The sequence below is a fragment of the Tyto alba genome, unplaced genomic scaffold (assembly GCF_018691265.1).
Source record: "Tyto alba isolate M040663 unplaced genomic scaffold, T.alba_DEE_v4.0 Super-Scaffold_1000006, whole genome shotgun sequence".
NCBI lineage: Eukaryota > Metazoa > Chordata > Aves > Strigiformes > Tytonidae > Tyto > Tyto alba.
In genome coordinates, this window is record NW_024881272.1 from 17549845 (window position 1) to 17577655 (window position 27811).

A 27811-nucleotide genomic window follows, 5' to 3' on the forward strand; every position below is an offset into this window, starting at 1 on the left:
ACTGAATAGCTTGATGAGGGATGGGGCTTTTCTTATTTTAAAAAACATTTCCAATAGCTATTAAGTGCTGACAGTGTATTCTAACTTTACTCCTTCACCAAAAGCCATCCTCTGTCATAAAAAAGCAGACTCCTACAAAATGAAGGAAAGGCATTATGTTGCTGGTTACATATATGTGACTCCCCAAAGTGACTATTTATAGATTATAGGTAATAGTGTATATATAAACCCAGTTAGAAAGCAGAGTATTTTGTAGCTCCACTTCAGATCTGATAAGCAGTAGTTGAATCCTATTGTATAAAATATGTGTATATTTTATTTGGACAAAACTATTGTAGGAAGAATGCTGGTACTGGAATTTATATTTTTAGGGGATTATTTTATATGGTTATTTTCTTCATACTAAGACATTCACTGTTGTGACAGCTTAGTCCTCTGATAAACAAGCAGACTCGCTGGGAGTTCACAGTGATGTTTAAAGACACCAGTACTCCAGAGTGTCTACTCTGTCCTCTGCTGGAGGTTTCTGTCATAGGGATATTGGAATAAAATGTCTGAGCCACACCAGTTCAGAGTTCAGCATAAACCTACCTTCATTTGAAGCTTAAGCCCTTACATATGGGATATTTATTACTAGTTTATAAGCAGTGGCTTACAAATACTTGTGGAAATCTAACTGTGCATGAAATCCCTACGAACTTGTTAGATTTTATATTTTCACATGCACAGAAAATACACTTCCTCTGAGGCTGTGAACCAGTCCTGCCATGGTCTACGGGAAGTGTCAGAAATGCTGTCTAGACAGACAGCAGCAGGCATTAGAGCTCGTGATCCCAGCATAGCTACCCATTCAACTGGAACAAACTTGTGAGGAACTGAATTTGTACTTAGGATCCTGTTTTGTAGGGGGTATTTATCTGCTAATACCAGTTCACTATTTCCTCCCATTGCTGTTACAAATGGCAATGTGTTTCACTTTCTTATTAGTGCCCTTCCACCATTGCTTTCTTTCAAACTGTCATGATACAAGAAAGGGAGGGTTTTTTTTTTTTTAAGAAATAAGTTTAAATAGTGTAATTTATCACTAATTTTGAGCTGCAGGATTTCAGGTTCAACGTTTTTTAAAAACTGCGTTGCAGTCTTAAGAAAGCCAGGAAAATGCCCCAGGTGGTATAATTTTTAAGACTGCAAAAATGTAGAGGAGGAGTTGGAAATGAATGTGGACGCTAGTTTTGTGTTAAAATGGTTTTCTAAATACAGAAAATTCAGAGAAATGTCAATCTACTAAGAAATTGCTTTTGGCTACAGTACTTGCTTTGATTTCGTACTCTGTGATCTGAAGAGGGCTTCTCAGTGGCTGCTGTCAGCATAATGACCAAGGCTCTAAGCCTGCTACTTGGTAATCTTGTCTTGGGCTGTGTTCTGAGAGCCTGCAGGTTAAAATAACAAATTGCATTGCTGTTCTTCTCTTCCAGTGTCCCACAAACTGTTTAGTCTCCTAAATGTAGGCTGATTTTGTTGTTTTGTTTTGTTTTGTTTTTTTTAAGTGGACCGCCATAATGTTATATTTTCATTAGCATAAACTGAAATTGTGTCAAGTCCAGCATTAGCGAATACTGCTAGGTAAGTACATTAGACTGAAGAAGACCATCTAGAGGGAGGTATCTGAAGTATGTAGCCGGAGAGAAAACTACGGAGCAGTTTGCCGCCTTTGGGTTTAAACAGAGATTGCAGTAAGGACTGTTGGCTTTGGAACAGTGTTAAAGCTGAGAAGAAAATGGCTACCAGAAATCATTGTTGTTACAGTAACAACATGGCTTGACTATTAATGTGCTGCTTTAACAGCTATTAGAAATGGGCAAGATACTGCTTTTAGGTAAAAATATCCCATCCTTATTGGGAACAGAGATTTGGATAGTAGATATTAACAGATACCATCAGACTTATTGCTTTAGAATACCAATCTGTTTACTGGAAAAACTGATTTCTAGTGAATATATTTTAAAACATAATTTAATTACTGCTTTTTTTACTCCCCAAAAATTGCATAATGGTTTTAAATTGTATTAATAAACACAATATTCTTATTAAACAACTTGCAGAAAAAAACCAGTACAGAGTATTTATCTCTTTTGATAATGATTTTTTAAAAAAACCCTTGATACTGTTTCACAAAGTACATGGTACCTAGTAAGGTAATTCTGCCTTTCAGGAATTAAGCCCATAATTATGTTTTTTTCATGCAGCAAAGCCTTTTTTATAAGGTATTCTAATATTTTGGGTTCAGAATAAAAAAAATACGGCCAACCTAAATCCTGTTTGAAGATTTATAAATAAGGATCAGATTCTAGAGTGGAATCTACTTGGGGATCTGCACTGTATTTTATTTCATAATGATGTAAGTTTGTGTATTGTGGAGTAAACTTTTTGCAGGTTTTTTATTAATAGGGAAGAGTGCAGTTAAGTTGAAGAATTTTGGAGGTGTGTAATGTAGTACATCAGGAAAGGGATATATGAAGTGCAGTGAATGTATGAAGATTAATTGATGCATTTCTCTGTGTTTCAGGATTCCACAGGTGGCAGATTTGATGGCAGGTGTAGACTGACAATAAATTGTGTCTGCCCAGCATCAGAGTCCTGTATGTGTGATGTGTCCTATATACCTATAGCAGATCCCATTTTTCTGTAGTTCTTTCATTTTTTGGGGGGGGGGGAAGAGGGAGAGAGAGGGTTGGTGAAGTTCGCTTCCCAGCTGAAAAGGCACTGGATTGGTTCAGCGGAAATGGAGCTGGTGAGTCCCTTGAATAGAGATTATTCAGTGGTCATTGGTAAAAATTAGAAGGCCTTTACTTAAAGTACGCATCTAAAATATACCATTGCAGCACACATGCTTTATTTACTTTGATTGTATGTATGTATTATTTTTATTGTACAATCTCATTTCACACCTTCCTTCACTATCTTGTATGAAACAATCTTCTGACCGATTTTAGTGGAATCCTGCCTCATTCTCGGGCATAGTGCCAACTATGTAAAATGCAAATTTCAAGTTGTAGAAAAATGTAAAGACAGTCATTTAGACAATAGAGTGTTGCTACTTGGTAGTACACAAAATGCACTACTTTGATGTACACAACCTTACTAGAACTTTTTTATTCTTTTGCTTAGCTTTGCCTTCCCCATGTTTTTATTAAAATTCTGTGGGTTTTGTAGAAGGGAGAGAATGACCCTACAAATGTCTAACACCACTATATAGTTTGGTATTTTTAAAATGAACCTTGAGATGTAACAGACTGTTTTCTTAAAATGAGCACGTAGAAGGTGCTGCCTCAGATGTTTCTAAAAGCCTTTTTTAAGATACAAAATGCATGTTTTTTAGTTAAGGCGGTTGGTTCCTTAGAAAAGCACTTCAGGGGAGAAGCTTTCTGTTTGGAGTTTCTGATTAGTTTCAGCTGAGAAACTGTGTGTGCAAACTTGGAGTAGAAATTTGTAAGGAACCAACACAAATTTCTGTGAGGTGGGCAAGATCTCATGTAACTTGTTTTCTGGAGTGCATTTGTGCAGTGCTTAGGGTCAGAGGGTAAGTCACCATATTTTTTAGTGCTATATGTAATGGTTATGTGATGATACTGTGAAGGAATATATAGTAATTCAGATTGGAGGAGAGAATGATTCCATAGCTGATGGGTAGAGGCAGTTCCTGCACAGGTAATGTATTGATGAGATTCTGCTGACAGCATAATGGTAGAAATGTTCAGTGTCAAGGATGATGCCAAGGTTATGTACAGTGCCATTAGTAGTTTGGAGTGGAATGAAGAGATGATGTCATTCTGTACTTCAAGCTTTTCCTATTTGAGAGAAGCTGTTAATGTTTAAGGTATATAAATGCAGCAAATGAAGAGCTAGTTCATGTCATCAAGATAAATAGGCTGAAGGGTGACTGAAAATGTACAGGTGTTTATTATGCAAGTGGTATGTTGATCTGTAGCTTAAACTGGTAGAGAAATTATAAAGAAAGAAGGTGAATTATTTCTCTGCAGTTAATTGCAGTTCTCAATATGAAGGATACCATTCCGCTTATTTGGATATTGGTGGACTGTAAACTTATTTATTAAATATCAGTGATACTTAGATTTTTACACCTAATCTTAGCTAAAGGGGAAGTTGCATTGATAAATAACCTTCAAAACAAACATTAATATTTTATCTAAAGGCCTTGTAAGTTTTAAATGTTTTCAGAACTCAGTCTTCAAATTGATGCTTTAGTTTAGTACTTTTGATGCTTTTATTTGTATGTTGATTGTTACATATTTGCTTACTGGATAATGTATGCTCAAAGTAAACAGCTCTAAAATTATGTTTCTGCTTGCTTCTCTGTAGACATCTTTCCATTGTTACTGTGTATCTCTTTAAAATGTTTACTTCTTTATCTGTTCAATGACAGAGAAGACAAGTAACCTTTTTGACCAATACGTTTTGTTAGTCCAAACCCCAGTCTATCTAGAATATTCTTCCCACTGATGAGCTTTCAATTTTTTGTCATTTATGTAATACAGATTTTTGAAATAATAATTAAATCTATTGTTTGACTTAATTGATGGTAAATACACAAGTTTTTTTCCACTCAGGCTATTCTCTCTGACTACCTTTTTCCCTACTGTGATACTCGTATTAATGTTGCATTCATCTGCTTGTAATCTTCTTGTTTGGACTGAAACAGCTTCACAGTCTGAGGTATGATCAGTTGTGTTCATTTCCTGTACTGTCACACTTTTCCTTGCAGTGCTTCACTGTCCCATACGGGGTGTTGTCAAAAAGCAAAACTTTCTCCAAGTAGAAAGTAGAGATATTTCAACAGTTCCATGTGAAAGCCCTACCACAGCTTTGGGAGCTGTGCTTGTGGCTTTTACTGTGATGAATAGACAAAGGAAGAACTGTAACTTCTTTGAACTATTTTTCAGAAAACTCTCAAAATCTAACAGGAGATTCAAAATGCAGGAGGCAGTCTTCTCTCTTCCAGTCCCTTGCTTGCTCACTTTTGTTCAGTCACTGCAGATTCTTTGAAGTCAGAAGCATCTGCAGTAAAAGGACTTAAGTTTTGTCTTTTCATGTTGTGAAGTGTTAAGTTTTTGCTTAACTTGACTTCTGGATAATTCAGCAGGGTACCTACACTTAAATACTGCTTTGCATTAACTATTTTAAGAGTGATTTTCCTTTGCAAATTTAATTTTGGTAAATTTGATTGTGGCATTTATAATTCAGTTGATTAAACTAAGGTTGGAATAGCATAGATTGAGAGAAGTTTTACAGATTCTCAAAGGGAATTAATTTTGTGATTTTGGAAAATCTCATGTTTAAATTTGACTGATTATTTAAATTAATCTATGCTGAATATTCTAGATATTTGTGGGCACTGAATATAGATTAATTTATTTTCATACTTTTCAGTAGAAATCAAGGAGCACCAAAGTTCCTTCTGCAGTCAGAAAGAGGGGAACTACATTTTGTAGAGACAAGGTCTTTGCTGACTACTTATTGGGAAAATGGCAGTATAGGCTTCTATTTAAAGAGCTTTTCAGCTGTATTAACTGAATTAGGAGACTGTTGTCAGCTAAGTTTTTGCTTTTTCAGACCTTTCCTGAAATTATTTTATCCTTGGTAGTTGTACGTACAATTTTAGCTGGAGCATCTTCTGGGCTTCTTGTAATAGCCTTTTATTGGAGTAATCTCTGCTTTTTACTGGCTGTTTTTTTCCTCCATTGATTCTTAGGATTATTAGATTCCTGTAAGATTATGGACATTTTCCAGAGCTGCATAAGGTACTAAAATTAAATGTCTTTCTCCCCTTTCCCCCTGTCCCCTGCTTTTGAATTTAGCAGAAATTAATGTTGGGACAGCAGTACCCTAATAAATAAATGTAAATGCCACTGTCAGCCAAGTAATCAAAATTTTTAAGTCCCAGAAAGTACTTGAAGTCAAGACTACAGTTGCAAGCCTTTTATGTGTTTTTATCTTAAGCTGGTAAAATGGACAGTTTAGCCACAGTTTACACCAACAAAAGTAGTTTGTATAGTACAGTTTATTCTAGCCTTTGTTTCTTCCTTCCTTTCCCCACCAGCAGTCAGCTACAGAGGCAAATGCTAGTTTTGTATTATAACTGTATTAAAAAAAAAAAAACAAACAACAACAAAACCCCCCAAACAATCTCTATGAATTCTGTTCCTGACTGCAACCGTTCCAGAAGGTGGTGGTTAAAGACAGTTAAGTGTCTTTTCCCAGATGTAGAAATGTCAAATATCACAGAACTGTTAGGAAATTAGGGCTAAATAATAGATAAATAGATCAAAACTCTTGTCAGGATTACTGCAGATTTTTTTTACTCTTTGTACACCTTTGTATTCTGGTGTTCTCAAACCTTTTCCCCAGAGAGGGGCATGTTATAGGAGATATCTCATTATAGCAAACAGAGCCCTAATAACATAAATAGAAAGTGAATAAAAGTAAATTTAGTCTTGACGTAAGAGCCAACTCTAATGACAAGAGGAATAGTTAGGCAGGTTTTGTGTAGCAGTTCTCATTTGAACTCAGATTAATTGTCTTTATTTAAACCTTGTATTGTGAATGGTTACAAGCTTGATGCAAGTCATGGATAAAAGCTTTTATGCTTTCTTTATAGATGTGAAAGTAATTTTTTTAGTTGTTCGTTATGAACCTGAATTTTGAAGTAGTAACTGTAATAGTTTACTTGGGAAAGCAGTATTGTGGAAGCTTTTGTAGCTGTTCTCTAGCTAGCTAGAAAGATTAAAAATTTTAACTAATCTAGTGTAATTATCTGTAACAATTATTTTACAGTCTGTATATACAGCCTTTTAAATTATTCCTCAAACAAATGCTTTTTGAAAGTCTTTGTGTCTCTCTGTATCTTAGATACACTTGAGGGGTTCTGTCTCTGAGCAGTACCCACAGATGTGACTTTGTCATTGCATACAGACTGGAGAACTTCTTGTGCCTACTTTGTCCTTTTTTGTGTGTTGCATGAAAGGAAGTATCATTGGCATGCTGCTCTTTTTATTTTGTCACCGGGCAAGGTGGTCACTGCTAGCACTGGACTAGCCTTGGTTCACATTTAGTGATTAGTGAAAAATGCTTGTGCTTTTAAGCACTTTCAGTCCATCTGTGATTCTTTAGTGTCACTGGGGGTACACTCGAGATATCACTCATATCCACCATTACAGTTTCCTTCCACTTCCTGTTCTCTGTCTTTATCAGAACAGGCAGCTGCTTATCAGTGATCAGAAGCCTAGCCATTTTACAGCAGTCCTTGTACCTGCTGTGGGCCTCTTTTCACTCTTTGAATGGCAAGGCCTCAAGGTGAATGCTCTGTAACTACATTTCTTCCCTGCTTCTGAGTCCCTTTTGATACTGACTTTATTACCTGGTGAGGGAGAGTGGCTTTCATTCTCACTTCCTTTCCTGATAATGAGGATTAAGACAAGAAAATCAGAGCCAAAGCATTTGTGATTTTGAAATCTTTGCCTTTCCCTAAGGAGTCTTAGAGAACTACCACTTTTGGATCTGCTGGTAAAGAATTTCAGGTGCTCAGTTACTCCAAATGTCAACACCCTTGAAATGAATAGTAGGTGTTAGTTTGATTTTTTTTTTTTTTTTTTTTTTTTTTTTTTTTTTTTTGTGCTGGAGTGAGAGGAATCTTCCTTGACAGCAGAAAGACCTTTGAGGGGGGAGTGTTGGTTGAGTCACTTTCAACAGTGAGAGTCTCAATGCTGTCAGTAGTTTGGGCTGAAATCTGTTGTCTTGATGCAAATTGAATTGCCTTCATCAAGATGTTTGCATGCCACTGCACATGCTCCCATTGGGTGGGGCTTTGAACTCCAGTGGGTTTGAAATCCCAAAAAGGGGAGTTAATTCTTCAGGGCCCTCTGAAGTTTGTAACACAGGGCTGCTGTGGCCAGCACTTTGGTCGTTCAGCAGTTTAATTGCTGATGATCTCCTTGTGAAACTTCTGTCACATTTCCTTCAGCTGGACAATATCCAGATTATGATGGCTTCTCTTTATTCCCTTCTCTTTCCCTCTGTGCTGGGTGTAGAGTAACACCAAATTTATCCCCAGAGAGGTTCATGAGCTCCCTGTGAACCAAAGAATACTTACATTCAAGAGTACCTGCATTTAAGTTTTCTCCAAAGAGCACATTCAGTGAGTACAAGAGTACAAGCCCTTCAGATAGTCAGTGTAGGGTAAGACTTCTCATTTTATGTCAGGGTAAATTGATTGGTCCGAAGTAATGTGTTTCCATGAAAAAGCTGTTACAGTGAGTAACGGATTGTATGACAGCCTGCTGTGTTACCACAGTGATCGACAGTTGCCTGGGCTCAATCATTTGATGCAAGGATTCTGTCTGCACTTGAATCACAAACCATGAAATCTGTGTTGAGAACAGTTGTTGCTAATGTTTAGCTAATTGCAGTGTTGAGAAGATGTGAGAATTGCTACAGTGGTGGTGAGATCATTTTGCACAGGGGCAGTCATTGATGTAGTTCTTACTTGCAGTGAGAGAAGCGTTAGACTGGGATTGACTGTGCCCAAGCCAAGGTGTACAGGTTTACTGAGATGTGTGGTTTAGTGCTGATCTTGGTGTTTGATAATGTAAAGCCTACATAGACCGTCCTTCCAATTTTTGAAAGGTGTTTTGGCTCTTCATACATGCAGGGTGTATTTTGTGGGCGTTTTTAACTGTAACTTTACATTTACCCTCTGTAACATACAGTAAAGCTCCACTGCTGTTTGAAAACAACACTTTTAGTTCTCTAGATGCATGAATATTACTCTGAAACCTGACTGAAGAATTCTAATTTTTTTCTTTAATAGAACTTACTTGTGAAGTGAGCATATCTTTTGAATATAATTAATGCATAAAAGCTACAGTTTAATGTGGTAATTAGGAAATTATTCTGAGGCTAGGGAAGGAAGGGAGCTTGGAGACTTGTCTTCTGTTGCTTTAATATTGCCCAGCAAGACTTTTTTGAAAGGTCTGTCTTTCCTTATTCTCTTTGTAATTTAGTCAGGTGGCTTTGAGACAGTTACACACTGACTGGGGAACTCAGTTAAAAAGCTGTGTATGAACAAATTGAGGGAGGGAACCTTAGGCAGTATGTGAGGATAGGTATCTCTTTCAGAGTTAATTTTAGTGATGAATACATGAGTTTAGTTTAAATATGAATAACCTTTTCTGTAAAGCTGTACGCTAGTTGTTTTGTCTTCATTAGAAGTAGACCCAATTCTGTAAAGATGCTGTGCCCAAATCCATTCTTGTTTTTGTACAGCTTCAGTGACTTTGAGTCTCTTCCAAATGTTATATGGTCTGATATCTCCAATTAGGAAGTGAAAAACTTCCTTGTATAGTTAGTTCTGTAAAAGATCTATGAGCAAAACTGAAATGAGAGCATTTAATCTGTGTTAATCAGCCTTCATGAGGGCAGAGTAAGTTATGATTTTGAAATGGACCAAGTAGCCTTAAAATAATAAACACAACTTTGTCCTAGAAAAGGTGAGGAATTAGTGAGGCCCAGGTTTAAAACCCTCCCAACACTTCATCTCAGATATGTTGATCGTTTTTGCTAAAAAGACTTTTTAAAAGCTTTCATTTGTAACCATTTCCTTTCTGTGCTTCATTCCCCATTCAGAGAGTTTAAGATAGCTGACTTTGAAAGCACTTGCAGAAAATGCTGCAGAGCTTTTCTTGACATGCCACTTTTCTCCCCTGTTCTGCCTGCTTAATTTAATAGCATGTGTGTAACTGCTATGATTGCTTGGTGGATTTTCTTAAAGTACCAGCATGTATGTTGTTTGAAAATTACATGTGTATTTGAGAGAAGACTGTTGGAATTTTGATATTTCTACCCTGAGACAAAACTGGTGGAATACTTCTGTAGCTGTGAATTTATCATCTCTGTGCTTTTCCTGTCTTGTCTGATAGTCTAGAACACAAGCAGAAATGTCAGCTTTACAAGAAGTTCTTGTTTTATTTTGCAGGTTTGTTTTAATTTGGAAGTGGATCTCACAGCTTAATGTAAATCAAAGGTGAGTAAGAGTTTTGGGGTCTGTTTTTCTGGTTGGTGTTTTTGTGGGATTTTTTTGTTGTTCCCAAATTCCTTGGGTCCAGGTTAGCATATACTGCTAAACATTCAAAAATTGGTCAGTGAAAATTGTACTGAAACTTATATCTTGATTACTGTAATTTGTGGACATAATGTTACTTCTATGATACCAAAATAGGAACAAAACACACACATCCCTAATATTTAAGATTATGATGATAATTTTGCTTTTCTTCCATAAAGTTATTGTAGTCAAAAAAACTATCAAGGCATTCTGCTGGCTGTTGAGAGACAAAATTATGAGTACTTCAGATTAATTTCATCCTCTGCATATTATTCACCTTGTTTTAGAGTACTGAAAGTGTACTTTGCATTGTCGAAGAAGCGTGTTAAACTTGCACTTATCCTATAAATAAATAACTATATCGGAAATTTGACCAAATACCAGTATAGCATTTCAAATTTTTAATAATGAAATTCTGTTAGGTTTGGTTTTGGCGTTTTGTTTTGTTTTGTTTTCCTTTTCCTGTTCTCAGGAACACTTTTGGGAGCTATCTGAAAGACAAAGTATAGGAAGAATTACTGGTGATACTCATGAGCTGTAGAACTTCAGTGTCCATTTACAATTGCAGAGTGTCTGTCTAGGAAAAATTTTCCGTAACTTTGGCATTTCCCTGTCCCTCCCTCCCCTCCCCCCCCCCCCCCCCGCCCCCCCCTATTTTTTGAGAAAAATAATTTAGGTAAGCCCAGATTTTGTTTCTCTTCACATTACTCGATATTCAACTTCGAGAACACTTTGAACTATAAAATTAATATCTTCTCCATTAAAGTAGGTGAAACATTTAACGAAGAGCAAGTTGTTTTAATCTGTTTTTGCTTGAGTCTTTCAAAAGTATTTTTAGGTAAGGCCCCACAGTTCGGTAAATTTTGTGTTGTGGAGAAAGGGCATGATGGACTTGTATGCACAGGCTTCTGTAACAAACAAAAGTTGGCTTCTCAAGTTTCCTGCTTGCTGTTTGACTAATATGACTTGATATTTTGAAGAGGTGAGAGGGAGACCCTGCTTGCTTAGATGAACTTGTTCTTCATTTCTAATCTCCAGTTAATATGTAGACTTAATGTAGATTTAAAAATGTAGTGTGTGCATTTTAAAATAGATATGACTTGCTTTGTTTTTATGTTCTGCTTTAAAACTTTTTTTAAAGCTATTGTTGTCAACTTTAAGATACTGATTATAGCAGAATGCTGTGTGGGGAATTTAAAATAACTCTTCTGTTCAGTGTTGTTCCTTTGTATAACATATAACTGATTCAGGACTTCAATTATGAATTGTTTTCTAAACTACTAACAATTAAAAGTAAGCTGTACTGCTGTTGTATGCATGTATTTATGCATAGAGGATGTTTACTGCCTTAGCCTGACTTTGTAGCTTTCTAGAATCTGCTTCTTTGAGAAAAGGAATAAATATAACTCTGACAAAGGAAATACTTTTTATTTATCTGAGGATGAGTGTAAAACAAGAATCATGGCTGGGGGAGGGACTTGAATTCACAGGAAGATTTAGATCTCTCCCTGTGTCTTCTAATGTTCTCAGTACTTAATGCTTACAGTTTAAGTTCCATCTCTTCTTAATTTATGTGTTATCTCATTACTGTTTTAAATATAGAAAATTAGTTGAGAAATCTAATATATAAATAACTGAGTGTGTTCTTTAAGCACAGAATCTTCTGAATGAGACTCCCAAGACCTTTCATCTTAATGGTGGATAGCTGTATATAATAGGAAAAAGCTGGTCTCTGAGGATAAAGCCTGTATTCTTGCACACATAACAAGAGGACAGAAAAATGTGTAAAAGAATACATGGAAACAGTGTAATGACGTTTGATCAGTATTGTTACTGCTTGGAAGGATCCTGAGGTTCTGACAGTTCTGTAAAAATGACAACTGAATAGTCAATAAATCAGTGAAAATATTACACATTATCAGGGAACAAAACAAAAATCAGAACAAAACAAAACCCAGATCCGTTTATACAAATTTGTGGTGTACCATAGATGCATTGCATTGCAATGTGTATTGCTTCTTGAGTACTAGTCTAGTCCTGTGACTGGAAAACAATGCAGCAGAGCTGAAGAAGGTTCAGAGAAAGGCAGCAAGGATGACGGAAACACTTTATTTTAAAGAACAACCTGCATTTCCCAACTGCCTCTGTCTTCTGCCTTTGTTCGCGAGTGTAGTAGCTGCAGCATTTTGTAGACTTCTAAACAAGGAACTTAACTCCCACAACTCAGTGCAGACTTGTCCTTTTGTGTAAGCTTATGTCATTTAAAGCAAAAGCTGAAAATGTGATTTAATGATTTGCTCAAACCTTTTCTTGCACTCTTGACCAGAGTGCATTTCCTAATGAATCTGATAGTGTGCTTTCCATGTAGGTTTTCTCTGAGTAAAGGATTTGAGGGTTTTGTTCTAATTTAAAATAATTTGCTTTCCTAATGCAAATATAAAGGTATGATATCCTGACTTTTGGAAATAAAACCAAAAAATCTATTGCCAGTTAAAAGCACATAGGTGTAAGATACTATTTACAAACAGTGAATGTACTTTATTGGGATAACTGTAATCTTTGTTCTTAGATTTTCTGACTTCCAGACTGCATCTTCTGAGCTCCATACAAGGACCTATCTTGTTTTAAATATGGTGGAAAGTTAGGAACAAGTAATCGTGGTCTCAGTGTGTTAACAGTATGTAATGGGTCACACGTCTGTGTAACAGGAAAGATTGCAGAAGGTAGATGCTTGTGTTGAATTTCCCTGTAACAGTGTGTAGAGCAAGGTCAGATTTTAAGCATTTGAGATATAGGGCAAAACCAGACTTGCTTCCAGAAACTGCATTGGATATATATAGTATTGCTTTACCTAAAAGTAGAGAATGTAATAAATGAATAATGGTACCACAGATGTTAAAGGAGAATAGGTTATATACAGAATTGTGCACAAGATGAATTTGAATATCTGGGATTTGTGTTTCTTTTGGCTCAGACAGAAATCTCATACAATTTTCATATTGTTGATATTATCCTGGTAGTATGAAGTTGAGTTTTCTGCCGTTAAATCACTTACAGTGATGACTTAAAAAAACTAAAACAAAACAAAAAACAACAAAACAAAACACCAACCAACCAAAATGCAATTATTAGGGGAGTGACCTTATCTTTTCTTGTCACTTGGAATTATGAGTTTTGTCTGTCCATCTGGTCATGTGCAATGTTATATAGCTTCAGGTCTTTTAAAAACTCTTATTTCATATGTTCATCAGTAAGGATGGTAACTTTCTCCAAGTTGACAGAATTTTTTCTTCTTAATCTGAAAAGGTACAAGGATTTTTTTCTGGCCTTACCTGGCACTGTTACTTACAATCTTACTCGCTTTTTAACTCCTGATCACTGAAAGAATATAGAGAATGATGAGAGCCAGTTTGCTGGTAAGGGTGAGTGAATATCACTAATGCAATTTGTTACAATAAGGTTCTAAATTAAATCAGTAAAAGCAGTGTTCATTTCAGGTAGTCTTTTTATAATTGGGAAAGATAGCATGCGTTAGGAGTTAAGAAATCTCTCTACATTTGCAGAAGACACAATCTTAAAATTTGTGATACTATTAAAATATGTACAGGAAATAGTTACTGGCCAGAAAAGCAAAAAAGCATGAGAAATTGCTAGATGTGTTTCAGGCCATGATGGATAAAAACTATTACAACTTTAATATAATAGGAAATAAGGTCAGAATTTTTCCAAAGTTGAAAAGTGTGTCATGTTCAAAGATCTGTCTCAATAAAATTGCGTTAAACTGTTCTTAATGTAATTTTAAAGAAAGTTGTACTATAAATCCATTATGCAACATTATCATGTTGTCATACAGGTTTTCATCCATGATCTGTAGGACTGATGCTTCAGGACTAGTTCATGCAGGTAACTAACAATATAGTTTCATGAACTTGAGAAATATTCCTGTAAAAATAGTCAAATGTACCTGACTCCTAAAAATCCTTCCCAGTCTGGTTGTGATCTTTACATACTAACAAAAGTACATTGAATAGCTTATCCAAATAACAAGCTGGATGATTATGCCTTAAGAGGTTTTTGCTTCAGTTACTGAATTCATCTTTCTCTGAAATTTGGAATTATGGTGAAAATAAGACTTCTGTGACCGTGTAGTTGTAATCATTGGGGATTTATATAGAGTTATGGAAAACAGATAGTTATTAGAGTCAGTTCATTGATACGGATTGGATTTGTATTAGAAGAAAGTGTTCTTTACCCAACTGCTCACTTATGTCTGAACAAGAAGACTGAATTGTAGGAAAAACCTTCCTTTTAAATTGGAAGTCGGTTTTAGATTTGGATATAAAAATTCTGCAGGTTCTGCTTTGATTAATCTTAAATGTCTTTGTGCTAGTACACCATTGCTCATATTTGGTGGCTAGGGGAATGTTTTCAATTCTGTGTTCTACACTTGGGGAATAATTAGATTAGCATACAGAATTTCACCACCACTTGGTGGCAGTACCTGGCTTCAAAAGGACTTGTTTCTGAGCAGATAAAGTGACTCTTCTGTAAAACTATCGGTTAAGGAGGAGTAGATTTGTTTTAAAATTTCTAAAAACTAGTGATGTGTTTGAGAAATTAAAATACTTTTTATTTAACCTAGTGGAAGGATTTGCATTTCTCTGTCTCTATGGAAAATCTAGCTATCATGTCTAATATGTAATTTAAGATTATTTCTTGTATTAATAGTATTCTCAGAAGATGTATTTAATGTTCCCCAGTTGAATTATTTTAGCATTTACTTCTAGCATTTTACTTCGATTGAGTAGTGTACTTCAAGTAATCCTAGAACATAAAATTTGCTTCATGGTAGTGTTCTTCATAAGGTTGTCTTTTGCAGTTAAATAGAGGACTGACAAAGCTTCTTTTTTGCCTTCTGAAATGTTCTCTATATTTTCAATTTTTTATTTATTGATAAAAATTTTAGGAAAAGATTCCCCAGTAGATTTTTTTGTCAACAAAGCTAGTAAAACTTTGTGCCCTTACTCACAGTTGTTGCCTCTTGGTTGTTCTGATGTAGCAGTGTGTGGGTTCCAGCCGTTTAAACCAGATAATGAAATTGTTGATAAAGTGTGAAAGAAGGAACATGGGGGAGTGGAGGAAGGCAGTAGTTACTTAAATTGGCTTTGCTGCAAAGAGCAGCGTAATTCCAATGTATAGCACAGTGATTTGGCAGTATGTGGTTCCATGTTGAGACTACTTGCTCTGCAAGACAAAACCTTCTGCAGTGACATCAGGTCTTTCATTTTAGTATTATCCCCCATGTAAGGACTGTAGTGGTGAAACTAGAGCCTGGAAGAATGCAGGTACTTTGCTAAACATGCTCTTTGTGAAATGCCTAACTCAGTGTGAGTGGAGTTATAACAGAACATTGCTGATGGGAATGGGTTCTGTGAAGAAGAAATATTTTTATTGCATTGCCTGAAAAGCCGACATTAAGAATCCAGCATCCTTAGGCCCCCCTGAGGTGTGACATATCAATAAGGCATCTAAGTAAATTGTGACATGAAAAAGGGACTCATCCTGTGGAAAGTCCTGAATTGTATAAATACTAATAGAAGATGAGACGGGACTTGGGAAATGCATGTTTATAAATTTGAGTGTGATAATACTGTTTTACTCAGTGAGAGAAGTCTAGAAAACAGGAGCACTGGAAGAGAGATAGAAGGGAGTGGGGCATCAAATTATTGTTTTGCTATAAATATATTCTACATAACTTGGGATAGAGAGAATGCACTTTTGCTGTATACCTAATTATTTCTGTGTAATTATCTTAAGCTATCAGAATGATAAATCTGAAGTTAATGGTTGAAAACTTTTTTTTTTCTAATTAAAATATTCTTGTGCCTGTATCACTGATATTTTGAAATGAAAGAAGGTGGATAGTCTGAGTATATGGAGCACTCTAAAGAGGAGTAAATTGGACAATAATTGGGATACTTGCATCACAAAGTGTGCTCTTAAACAGAATCACAGAATAGTTAAGGTTGGAAGAGATCTTATCCAATCCTCTGCCTTAATCAGGGTCACCTAGAGCAGCTTGCCCAGGACCATGTCTGGACAGCTTTTGAATGTCTCCAAGAATGGAGGTTCCACAACCTCTCTGAACAACCTGTGCTAGTCATTCTCACAGGAAAAAAGTTTTTCTTCTTTTCAATTAGGAACTCACATATTTTACTGTGTACCCATTGCTTCTTGTCCTATCACTGAACACCACTGGAAGGAGTCTGGCTCCATCTTCTTGTACCTTCCCGTCAGATGTTTGTACTCACTGATGGGATCCTACCAAGCTTTCTCTTCTCTTCTCTAGCCTGAGCAGTCCTAACTGTCAACCTTTCCTCATATAAGATGCTCCAGTCTCTTAATTGCCTTAGTGACCCTTTGCTGGACTCTCTCCATTAACTTTATATTACTCTCGAACTGGGCAGCCCAGAACTGGAGACGCTACTCCAGATGTAGCCTTACCAGTGCTGAGTAGAGGGGAAGGATCACCTCCATCAGTGTGCTGGCATCACTCCTAATGCAGACTGGGATACTGTTGTCCGTCTTTGCCACAAGGACACATTGCTGTCTCACGTTCAGCTTGCTCTCCACAGGACCCCCAGGTACTTCTCTGCAGAGCTGCTTTCCAGCATGTACTGGCGCATGGTGCAGGACTCGATACTTTCCTTTGTTGAACTTCATGAGATTTCTGTTAGCCCATTTGTCTAGCCTGTTGAGTTCTATCTGAATGACAGCACAACATGCTGAGGGTACCTGTTCTGTTTCATCAGCAAACTTGCTGAGGGTACCTTCTGCCCCATCATCCAGGTCACTAATGAAGATGTTGAACAGTGCTGGATCCAGTACTGACCCCAGGATACGGCAGTAGTTACTGGCCACCAACTACACTTATACTATTGATCACAACCGTTAATTTTTTGGCAGCCTGATAAAAATATTGTCTCACAACAAGGATGGGAGCAGGACTTCTGTTTGTAGACTGTAATGAGGAAAAACTTTATTGTTTTGTAATGCTGGTGGTTAATAAATAAACTCTTAATTGTATTGTGTGTAGATAAAAGCAATTTTTTGTACCATACTTAAGGCTTAAGCATACATTTGACTGAAAAACACAGGTAATGGTGATGAAAGAGATTAAAAGTGGTTAGTTTCTTTAGAGAGAAGAGAGGTGTGAACATACAAGATTGACATAAAGGAACATGATTTTTCTGTGCATGTAAAAGTACACAAGGGAACAGTTTTGGAGAGAAATAGTGTGTATTACAACAGCGTATTAAGTCTGTATTTTTCAAACTTCTGTGTCTCTTACTGGAATGCTGCTTGTCATTACCACGTATGTCTGCATTGAGGACAACTCAGTATTTGGTTGTAGTTTTCATCTTTAGTAGAAACTATGACAATGCAATTCAAACTGGATTGTACTACTAAAAATCCAAACTAGACAAAGAGCTGCAGGAACATGGAGACTTAAGTATTTGGCTGTCCTCTGTGAACAGTGTTCTGGAGTGCCGGCAGGAGTTACAGAAGCCTGTGGAGTTGCCAGACAACGTGTGACTGTCCTTAAGTTACCAGATTCAAAGTCTTGGGTTTTGATACTGGGTAGGCATCTTTTAGAAATACCTAATTCACTTTGCAAACTCTTTGCCAATTTAACCATCTTAAACTCCCACATTAGCGCTTAAAACTAGAAGAGTATTTTTTTTAAGTTATACCTCTGATTCTTGTGACACTTAAATAGTATTGTCATTTGTTTTATTGATTTCAATATTGAATTTTAGCTTGATGTGCCCCATTGTGGCAAACTGGTTTATTTTCTCAAGCAAATCAATATTAGAGGAGGAAGATTAAGAATGGTTGGTGGCAGTAATGATATTCCCTTTTATGATTTCTGAATTGTAGGATGGTCAGTTGTATACTGTTTCCTTTCGCATCTGAGATGTTAAAATAATCACTCTTAATTATTTTAGACTAGAAATCAATTTTGTGAAATTTTGACATTTCAAGGAAACGTTTCTTTTCCTTACTACCTGATACACAGTTGTGAAAAAATTGTGCCATTAGAAACAAAGTTTTGGGTAAATAAACTTTCTGAAAAGTGTGAGTCAGGTTTGATGTTGCCGAGTATAATCTTACTGAAAAGATGGGCTGCTTTTGTGCGATGACTCCTCCTCTATAATTCAGAGTTTCTCTTTGGTGAACTTTTTTCACAGAGATAAGACAACTCAGTGAATCTTTCAACAGTATAACAAAAGGTTATACTGTGGGTGGCAATGACTTTGTATTTCTTTATTTAGGCATAATAAAAATTTGTAGTGTTGTATCAGTAATTTTGCTTGCTGCTTTAAAAATAACTTCTATTATGGGAATCTAATTAGATATGGGAGTTTTCCAATGTTTGTGTTTTCCAGTGAACAGTTATGGATCTGAATTGAAGATAAGTAGTTTTCAGTGGAGCTCCTTAGACTCTAGCTAAATTAATAACCGTATACTTGTATGCAAAGTAAGTGTAGGAGGGAAGTATTCATGATGTTGTGCATATTAAACAAGCTGTCTCTTCACTACAGAAGCTTAAAAAAAAATCCAGAAATGTTCAGGTGAATTTGTAGCTTTCAAAGCTAAGTAAGGCAGTCTACAAATAGTGTCTCTGCCATGCAGAAGGGAACCTCTTTTCAACAACTTAATTTAAAACCACAGATAGAAGCTGGAGGAAGGCAAGGTGAGTCACTGACTCATCCTGTGGTTGTGGTTCTAGTTCCGTCTGAAAGGTGGATCTGGATAGATTTTTAAGAAGAGATAAATCTGAAAGCAACTAATAGGTATTCTGCTAATGATCAAAATATCTGTATTAACTTTGTGTATTTGTATTGCTAGATAGCACCCAAAACTCAGGAGGTGTGAACTGTGTGCATTACGGTATGGAAGAGGCAAAAATTTTGTGCAGCTATCCTCCAACTAACTTGATTTTTTTTATTCAAGATGTGACTAGTTTATACTAATACACTACTAGTTCCTCTATTACTCTGTACAAACCTTCATTTTCCAAGGGTTCTTAAACATTTCACTTTTGATGGAAGCTCTGTGCTTGATGTTTGCTATGATTAAGTTGTTAAAGGAGTAGACTGTGTAATGGGTCAAAATGGAAGGAGACGCCTCTTTAGTCCTGTGCCATGATGTACTTAAGCTCTGTTTGGTATGCTGTTTGCTGCCTAAAAATCTGTGACTTTGATTTCATCATCTTTAATATAATCTGTCATTTGAGAAAGCTTCATTACAGGAATGCTTGTGGATAAAATGCTAGGTTTTGTTAGTTTTCTCTATTTATATAACAAAGTCCTGAAGAAAAATCTAAATGAGAACAGTGCAAACCTGATACGACTTTTTTATCTCTTGAATATTTGAATAATCCCTTGAATGTCCTGATTATTCACATACCTGCTTAAGGAACTTGACTTATGAGGAGTTACTTAGCACAGGACAAGTATATTTTTGCCTTCATTACACCACTGCCAAAAGACTGTATTTCTTCAGTTACTTTAACTAGGCTGATTAAATTCAATCCAATTGGGGGATGGCTTCTGAATTCTTGTGACACTTAGTAGTCGCTCTGTGCTTTTAGCTCATTGGCTTGTATTTATGAATTTAATGAGAAACTTGATATCAAAACACATAGAAGCACTTTATGCTTTTCACAAACTCAACCAAATCGTCTTAATTTTTCAGCTCCATTGTGCTTTCAGATATATTGTAAATCCTTGTAAAATAGCATGGGTTTTATAATGGAAACTGGCAAATCTCTAACTACAACTGCTAGTAGGCAACAGTATAGTATGCTTAGCACTAGAGTGTAAGCTAATTTACTAAGAACTAACACTGCATGAAGGCAATACTGTCAATTTGGTGTGTGACCCTATTACATAGCGAAGGTTGTCCTTATGAAATAAGCACTCGGAAATGTCATAAACCTACTGGTAATAAATACAATTAATAATGTACATAAAACAATGGAATCAAGTACATTCTTATCAAAAAGAATTATTAATGAACAGAAAGTGGACATCATAGATCAGATGACAGGAAGGTTGCGTCTAATCTGAATTACTGAGTGACCTAGGAAGCTTGCTCAAAGGGATTACCGAATAATTATGTTAATATGCAATTATCACCTCATTTCTTCTGTAGTAACCTCAAGATGTAGTCTAGTAAGGGTGTTACAGCAAGTGCTGATAGTTTGCAAAAATACTGATGTTCAAGATTTTTGAGACAATAAGATTAGTTTAAGGCATTTAAATTATGATCTGTCAGTTTGAAGATAGATCTGACCTTACACCTTTTTAATGCTTAGACTATCTGGCCACAGGCAGTCATATCTGCAGAACTCATTATTTTTAAAACTGATATTATATGAAGAAAACCAATATTTAAAACTATGTAAATTTAAAAGTAGTTAAACAGGGGTGAAATGTAGCTTAGTTAGCTAAATAATGAAACTTTCTACTTTTGAATATTAAATGATTTCTATATAATAAATAGCATATCATATAAATCAGGAATAAAAGTTGACTGCACTACAGTCATTCTAGGCTTAACTGAAATAATTGAATTTAATTTGGCCTAGCCTGTTAAATAAGTGTGTTTCAAAGGTAAGAGCCTGGGATTGTGTACGCTTGTGTTGGCTTTTTTGAGCATTGACATTTTTACACTTGTATCTCTTAGATATTTAGCACTATGTGCTTAAATAAAAATTACCTCAACTGTATAGTGCTTGCCCCAGTAGAGGATATAACAAGCACTGTTTGCAACAAAATTAAAGATTAATCTTGATGTTTAATTTTTCAATATACTAAGTGAGGATTAATTACTATATATTTTGACAGAACTAGTAATTTTTTATTTCTGATATGGTATAGAGAAGATAATTTTAAAACTGTGACCGAAACATGCAAAAAATATTGCATAGCCTTGGTTATATCTTAGTTGTCACAATGATTGTTTTTTCTGTTTGTTTTTTTGTTTGTTTGGGTTTTTTCCCCTAGAGTGTTCAGATTAGGTAGTGTTTCAGTTTGGGTGTTGCACATTTTCAATGGTACAAGTTAGATGATAACATTTCCTCAATAATAATGGCATTAGGTGGAATGTCTTCCTGCATGTGTCTAGTTACACCTATCATTGTTACTGCATAAATTTCTACATATGAAGTAGATAATGTAAATGAAGTATTGCAGCTTGGCTCAGTGTCATCACAAGACTCAAAATTACTGTAATTTAAAAAGATACTTTATATGTTTTCTTTAATGCCACACTGTTAAAAGTGCTAAATTTCATCTTGTTGTCCAGCACATAAAATAGTGAAGTGTACCACCCTGATAGCTGGAAAAAAATGTGATAATTAGCAGAAAAATATTAAAAAGTAACAGCAGTATTATTGATACAGTAAGCATTTCAGACTTGATTCAAAGACAGAAATCTGTAGGGACAGCTGTATTACCATAGAAGACTTTTAATCAGATCCATATGGAATAGCTCACAATCTTCATAAGTACACAATATGGAAAGGAGTCTCTTACAAGTTTGCACAGCATAATATTTTTAGATACTGCTCATGATAACTCTGAAGAAAGTCTCAGTTTAAGGGTGATCGTATGGTACCCTAGCCACCTTTTTAACTTGAGCTTTAACACTAATATTTAGCAGCAGTATGGTTTTGTATGTAGAGCAACATGGGTTTGTATTCATCACATAAACCTGTCAAAAGTTTTCAGGGGCCATTCTGGTAATAAGGATTGCAATCTCCAAGCAGGCACAACATTCTCAGTTTGCCTCCCCGCTGTTCAGGGGGTACCAATGAAGGTGCTTTAAATGGGAAGCGTCTGTTCTTCCTCTGAACCCCTCACACCAGAACAGATGGGTGGAACTTGGAACATGGAAGGTTTTACCTCAGAGGTGGTAACAGTGAAGCCACTCATTAACACTGAATTTACCACTTTGTTAGCAACACTGCTTCCTGTTGAGAAAAGCTAATATAGGCTCTCAAATTGACTAAGCATACGTTTGTCTACCTCTGCAGTAATAAACCAAAACCGCACATCTTTCAGGCAAAACTGGCTTACTAAATTTCTTCTAAACTTTCTGTGAATGTTTTATGCTCTGCTGCCTGATACTATATGAACCTTACACTATTCAGTTGAAAAAATGTTTCAGCTGTTGTGCATCCTTGGAGATTTCACATCTTTTAATTGACTTTTGCATTACTGATTCTTAGTGCGTGTTTATGCTGCCCATTTCTAACTTCTGTATGTGATGTAAAGACTCCTGCTGGGTGGTGCATTATCACCATTTTAGGGTGATAGCTTTGAATGTGATCTTATTGGAAGTCTTTATTATGGTGGAACATGACCCATCTCAGAACAGCAAAGAAATGCAAAAACATAAGAAATGGGAAGAGAAACTGGGGTGTCTAGTAGAACATTTGCATAAAGGTATGATATAGATAAGTAATACAATAAAACATTTGATACACATAAGCATTTATTATACGTCTGACACGACTGTTGCTGTACTTCTAAATTGTCTAGGTCAATAACTGAACAGAAAAGGAAGCAATTTTAATGGCAAAATTTTTTCGTTATAATTCTATTCCAAATATAGTTACTTTTATCTTCAAAATAGTAAAGAAGTGATATTAACTTAAGGTTTGTTTTTTACAAACTTAAAGGAGGTTAAAATATTTGTTTTGTCCTTTTACCAGTTTGAAACAAAAGAAGCAAAATAACAATTTCCATGAGGCCATAGCTAGCTTTGAATTCTGTGGATAGCAATCTTAATGGTGAATTGAAAAACTAATAGAAATGCTGGACTCAAGTGTGACACATAAATATGAAAGTGGTCTCATTTCACCAGGTTGTGTTCTCTCCTTAGGAAAAAAGGATGTCAAGAGTGGTCTTCCTTGATTTCGATGAAGGACCAATGCAGGAAGTCATGGATATTAGCTGTGAGTTATAACATCTTAATTCAAAGAGTCTAGGTAATGACTCCTTTTAACTGAGTCCTACACAAAATGTTAATTAGTAACTGAAACTAAGTATGTGTTGGCAGGAATCAAATCCCCCAAAAGATCAAAGTGAATAGTACTATTCAAGGGTGAAATATGTGATTTCTGTAAAATACAGATAAATGTTTCCAGCTCCTAGACGGGTGTTTTAATGCCTTGTGCTTACTGTGTTCTGAGGACCCAAATAAGAGGTAAATGCCAGAGTAGACTTAAGTTCACACTCCTGCTTATTACACACTGATTTTCATTTGTAGGCGAATCCTTTGTGCTCACTAGGCACTGGCTACACGATTTGGTGTATGAATGAAAGTCAGTTATTGAAGGATGCATTTGTGTACACAAGGCCTCCCAGAAGGAATTCATATGTAATAGTTCTCTCTACCGGTAGGAGCTATTATTGTCAAGCTCTGGATTCAACATGGTGATTTCCTCTGGTGGCTAAATCCTAATTAAATGTTTCTTTCTAATTGTGAGGTTTTCTGTCATTTGAAAAGATGCTATTTTATTTGCTTAGCATTTAAAATGGCCTTAAACATAAACAGGATCTGATTTATTTATTTTAAAGCAAGGAAAGTCCTTTTGTAAGAAGGGAATGGGAAGACATTTAATTTATTCAGTAAGTTTGATTCTTTGCTATGTCTCTGTCAGTAATCAGATATTCAAAATCAGCCTAGCTGTGTTTTCTCCTTTAATACGAAAGTATACAATTCTTCAGGCTTCTGTGTAGCATCAGGTCAGCTATATACAAGCACTCTGAAAAAGTGCTACCTTGACATACATAAAGATTATTTTATTTTCCTAGGTGTTAAAAGGAAGTATGGGTTTGTTTTGTTTTTTTTTGTTTGTTTGTTTGGTTTTTTTTTAATCACTGAAATGATTTAGCAGATGTCTGGGTAGCCTTCACTCCTAACTTCTTTTACTTCTAGAAAACAACTAAAGATAAACACTGTGTTTATGTTAATGTACATGTAGAATGTATTTTCAGTTTTTGTCAATCCCATTTGCCCCATCTGGCTTGTGTGTAGGCGTTCAGGCTTTTTTGAACTGGGATACTGGGCAGTGACTAGTTCGCTGTATGGTTATTAATATAGCATAGCAAAAAAGTATAATTTTTTAAATTGCCTCGTTGATTAATTTTAAATATGTCTTTAATATCTTAAATTTAAAAATACATTTTTAACAAGTACAAAACATTTTTAGATTACAGTGTGAAGAAGGGTGATCCTGAAGAAAACTGTGAACTGAAATAGCCATTATTTATTTCTGTGATTGCCTGATTCTTTTATTCTTTGTTTTTTAGTATAAATGTACTTAATGGACAGACCAGCAATATGGATGATTTAGAGATAAATACTGAAGTCACTGGTGCTAAAGAAGAAGAAGAAATCCTATGTGATGATAATTTTGTATCTGAGGAAGAGGGTGGCATTCCCAAACCACAAGAGAGCGACACATCATTTCAGAAGAACAATACGTTGACTCTGCCTGAGGAGCTATCAAGGGACAGATCTGAAAAAGCCTTAAGTGGAGGCCAGAGTTCTCTATTTATACACACTGGTGCTCCTACTGTTTCTAGCGAAAACTTTATCTTGTCTAGAGGAACTGCTGTTAATGGACCAGTTTCACACTCCACCTCAACTAAGACTTCCATTATGAATAAAGGCAGTGTTTCATTAACCACTGGACAGTCTGTAGGTCATCACACAGATTCCTGCTCAACTCTGACGGTGGTTCATGATCTTCAGCTGCCTACAAAGAGCGCAACACAGAAATCAAATCAGCACCAAGTTTTATTTTTGTTACCTGATGTAGCACATGCTAAGAACCTGACTCATTCCATTAAAAATCTACCTACCTCTGCTTCAGTTGGTTGTGATTCACAGAAATCAGTAGGAAATAGTGTAGACAGCACTTTAGTAGGCCAAGTAGAAGTTTGTGAGGATGACAAAAATTTGCTAGTAAAAGATGACTGTGTTGATACGTTAACAGGCATTTCCTCAGGTACAGGTGGTTTCAGATCGGGATGTGATCCCAGCTGGGATCCACAAAAAGAGTTTATACAGTTTCTTATGACAAATGAAGAAACAATAGAGAAGTCTCCCATTCACTGTAAAGTGGGCTTAGAAAAAAAGCGAAAAAGGAAAATGGATGTTAGTAAAATAACACGCTATACTGAAGACTGTTTTGGTGATACCAGTTGTATTCCCAGTAAATCAAAACTATTAAATGTTGACTTCTTAGAGCAGAATGAGGAGCTACAAATAGTAGAACCACAAAAATACTCATTGAGTAAAGTAAAGCCTGAATCCACAGATGAAGAGCTGGAAGCTGCTGATGCTATCCAGCAACTCATTTATAGTCCCACTAGTAACTGTGCAGAAGATACTTCTCCTGTTCACACTAGCACTTTTCTTTCCAATACTTTAAAAAATAAATGTGAACAGAATGATTCTGAATCGCCACCTACTTTCAGTACTGATGAACCATCATTTTATCCCTGTACAAAGTGCAATGTGAATTTTAGGGAGAAGAAACATCTGCATAGGCATATGATGTACCATTTAGATGGGAACAGTCATTTCCGACATCTCAATGTCCCCAGGCCCTATGCATGTAGGGAATGTGGAAGGACATTTCGAGATCGTAATTCACTTCTTAAACATATGATAATTCACCAGGAAAGAAGGCAGAAACTGATGGAAGAAATCCGTGAGCTGAAAGAACTTCAGGATGAGGGTAGGAGTGCACGGTTACAGTGCCCACAGTGTGTATTTGGTACCAATTGTCCCAAAACATTTGTGCAGCATGCAAAGACCCATGAAAAAGATAAAAGGTATTATTGCTGTGAGGAATGCAATTTCATGGCTGTGACAGAAAATGAACTGGAATGCCATCGAGGGATAGCTCATGGAGCAGTAGTCAAATGTTCAATTATCGGTAGCGACATGTCCCAGAGGAAAACACAGAAAAAGGCATCCTTGAAAGATCCATATTTAGGATCCTCAAAAAAATCATCAACATATATGTGTAAGATGTGTCCATTTACTACTTCAGCTAGAAGCATTTTAAAAAAACACATGGAATATTTGCACCCAGCATCATGCATTGATCCCTTCGGTAGCCATCTTAGACTAGAAAAAAGGAAAGGCAGCATAATAGAAGAATCTTTAGGTTTTGGTAGCAGGACAAAACAGTTGATCAAACAATCTTCTACTTTTCCAAAGAACTCTGTTTTAAAACAGGATGTAAAAAGATCATTTGGCTCTACTTCACAGTCCAGTAACTTCGCAAAACTTCACAAGAGACCCTACAGGATACAGAAGGCTCGGAAAAGCGTTTCACAGCCATCTGTAAGTGTGTGCAATCTAAATTCTACAAACAAGACCTTTTTGATTAGAAATAGCATTGAGCAGAAACCTAAATGTTTTCATCAAGCAGCAAAGCAGAAAGCTAGTGTGAAAACAAGTGGTAATTTATATAGACACAAATATGAAAACTACAGGATGATTAAAAAATATAGTGACTCTTATCCTTTGCATTTAAAAAAGGAAGAGTCCAACTCTGTCAGTTCTTTGCATTTATTTTCTTCATCAAGTAGTTCCTGTAATAATTGTTTTGTCATGGATTCAAATAATCTTGATTGCAAAATGGCAGAAGGCTGTAAAGATCATAGGCGTGTAGCTGTTAAAAGAGTGGTTAAAGAATCCAAGAGGGAAGGCTCTGTTACAGGAGATGATTTGGATTGCTATCCAGATTTTCTGCATAAAATGACTGTTGTTGTTTTACAGAAACTTAACTCTGCTGAAAAAAAAGACAGCTATGAAACGGAGGATGAAAGTTCATGGGATAATGTTGAACTATGTGATTACACTACACAGTCTGTGGAGGATGAATCTTACAGTGATATTAATCAGGAACATGTAAACCTATTCCCCATATTCAAAGGTAAAGTGGAAGATCATGAAGCTGGTGATAAATCTTCACTTAGTTATGAGCAGAATGATGGCTTTTATTTTGAGTATTATGAAGATGCTGAGGGTGGTAACTTCCTGCATGATTTGCATGATCCTCAGAATTTAGAAAATGTGGGATCAGCATTGCCAAAGCATAATTCAGTTTTCCATTGGACTGATTTGTCGCTTGAAAAGAAGTCCTGCCCATACTGTCCAGCAACCTTTGAAACAGGTGTTGGATTGTCCAATCATGTCAGAGGACATCTTCATAGAGCTGGACTAAGCTATGAAGCCCGTCATGTTGTTTCACCAGAGCAGATAGCAACAAGTGACAAAATGCAACATTTTAAAAGAACTGGAACAGGAACTCCTGTTAAACGTGTTAGAAAAGGTAAGATTTTTTTTGTTTTCCTGTTGTTTTGGGGGGTTTTAGTTAGTTGTAGTTTTTTTAATTTGGGTATAAAGTGAAGGGGACAAAGGGATTTACTGAATACTAAACAAGACTTGCTTTATCTTGTTCTAAAGCCTCTCATCTTGTTCTTGTGATTTGCTATTGTAATGTTTAGCTGTATATACTTGTCAAAAACCATG

The 27811-nt window shown here is 36.0% G+C and overlaps 1 protein-coding gene across 10 annotated transcripts in view; it reads left to right on the forward strand.

The window, feature by feature from the left end:
- ZNF644 (zinc finger protein 644) overlaps positions 1-27811 on the forward strand; it is a 59842-nt gene that overhangs the window by 16306 nt on the left and 15725 nt on the right. For 5 of the 10 annotated variants that reach the window (XM_033000498.2, XM_033000496.2, XM_033000495.2 and 2 more), the window contains exons 2-4: positions 10049-10096; positions 23135-23207; positions 24568-27611. In XM_033000498.2, the coding sequence (XP_032856389.1) occupies positions 24599-27611 (3013 nt within the window). In that variant the 5' untranslated portion in view covers positions 10049-10096; positions 23135-23207; positions 24568-24598. Of the gene's footprint in view, positions 1-10048; positions 10097-14030; positions 14081-23134; positions 23241-24567; positions 27612-27811 lie in introns of all 10 variants that reach the window. The other 5 variants (XR_006166700.1, XM_033000502.2, XM_042804869.1 and 2 more) reach the window with 3 other exon arrangements.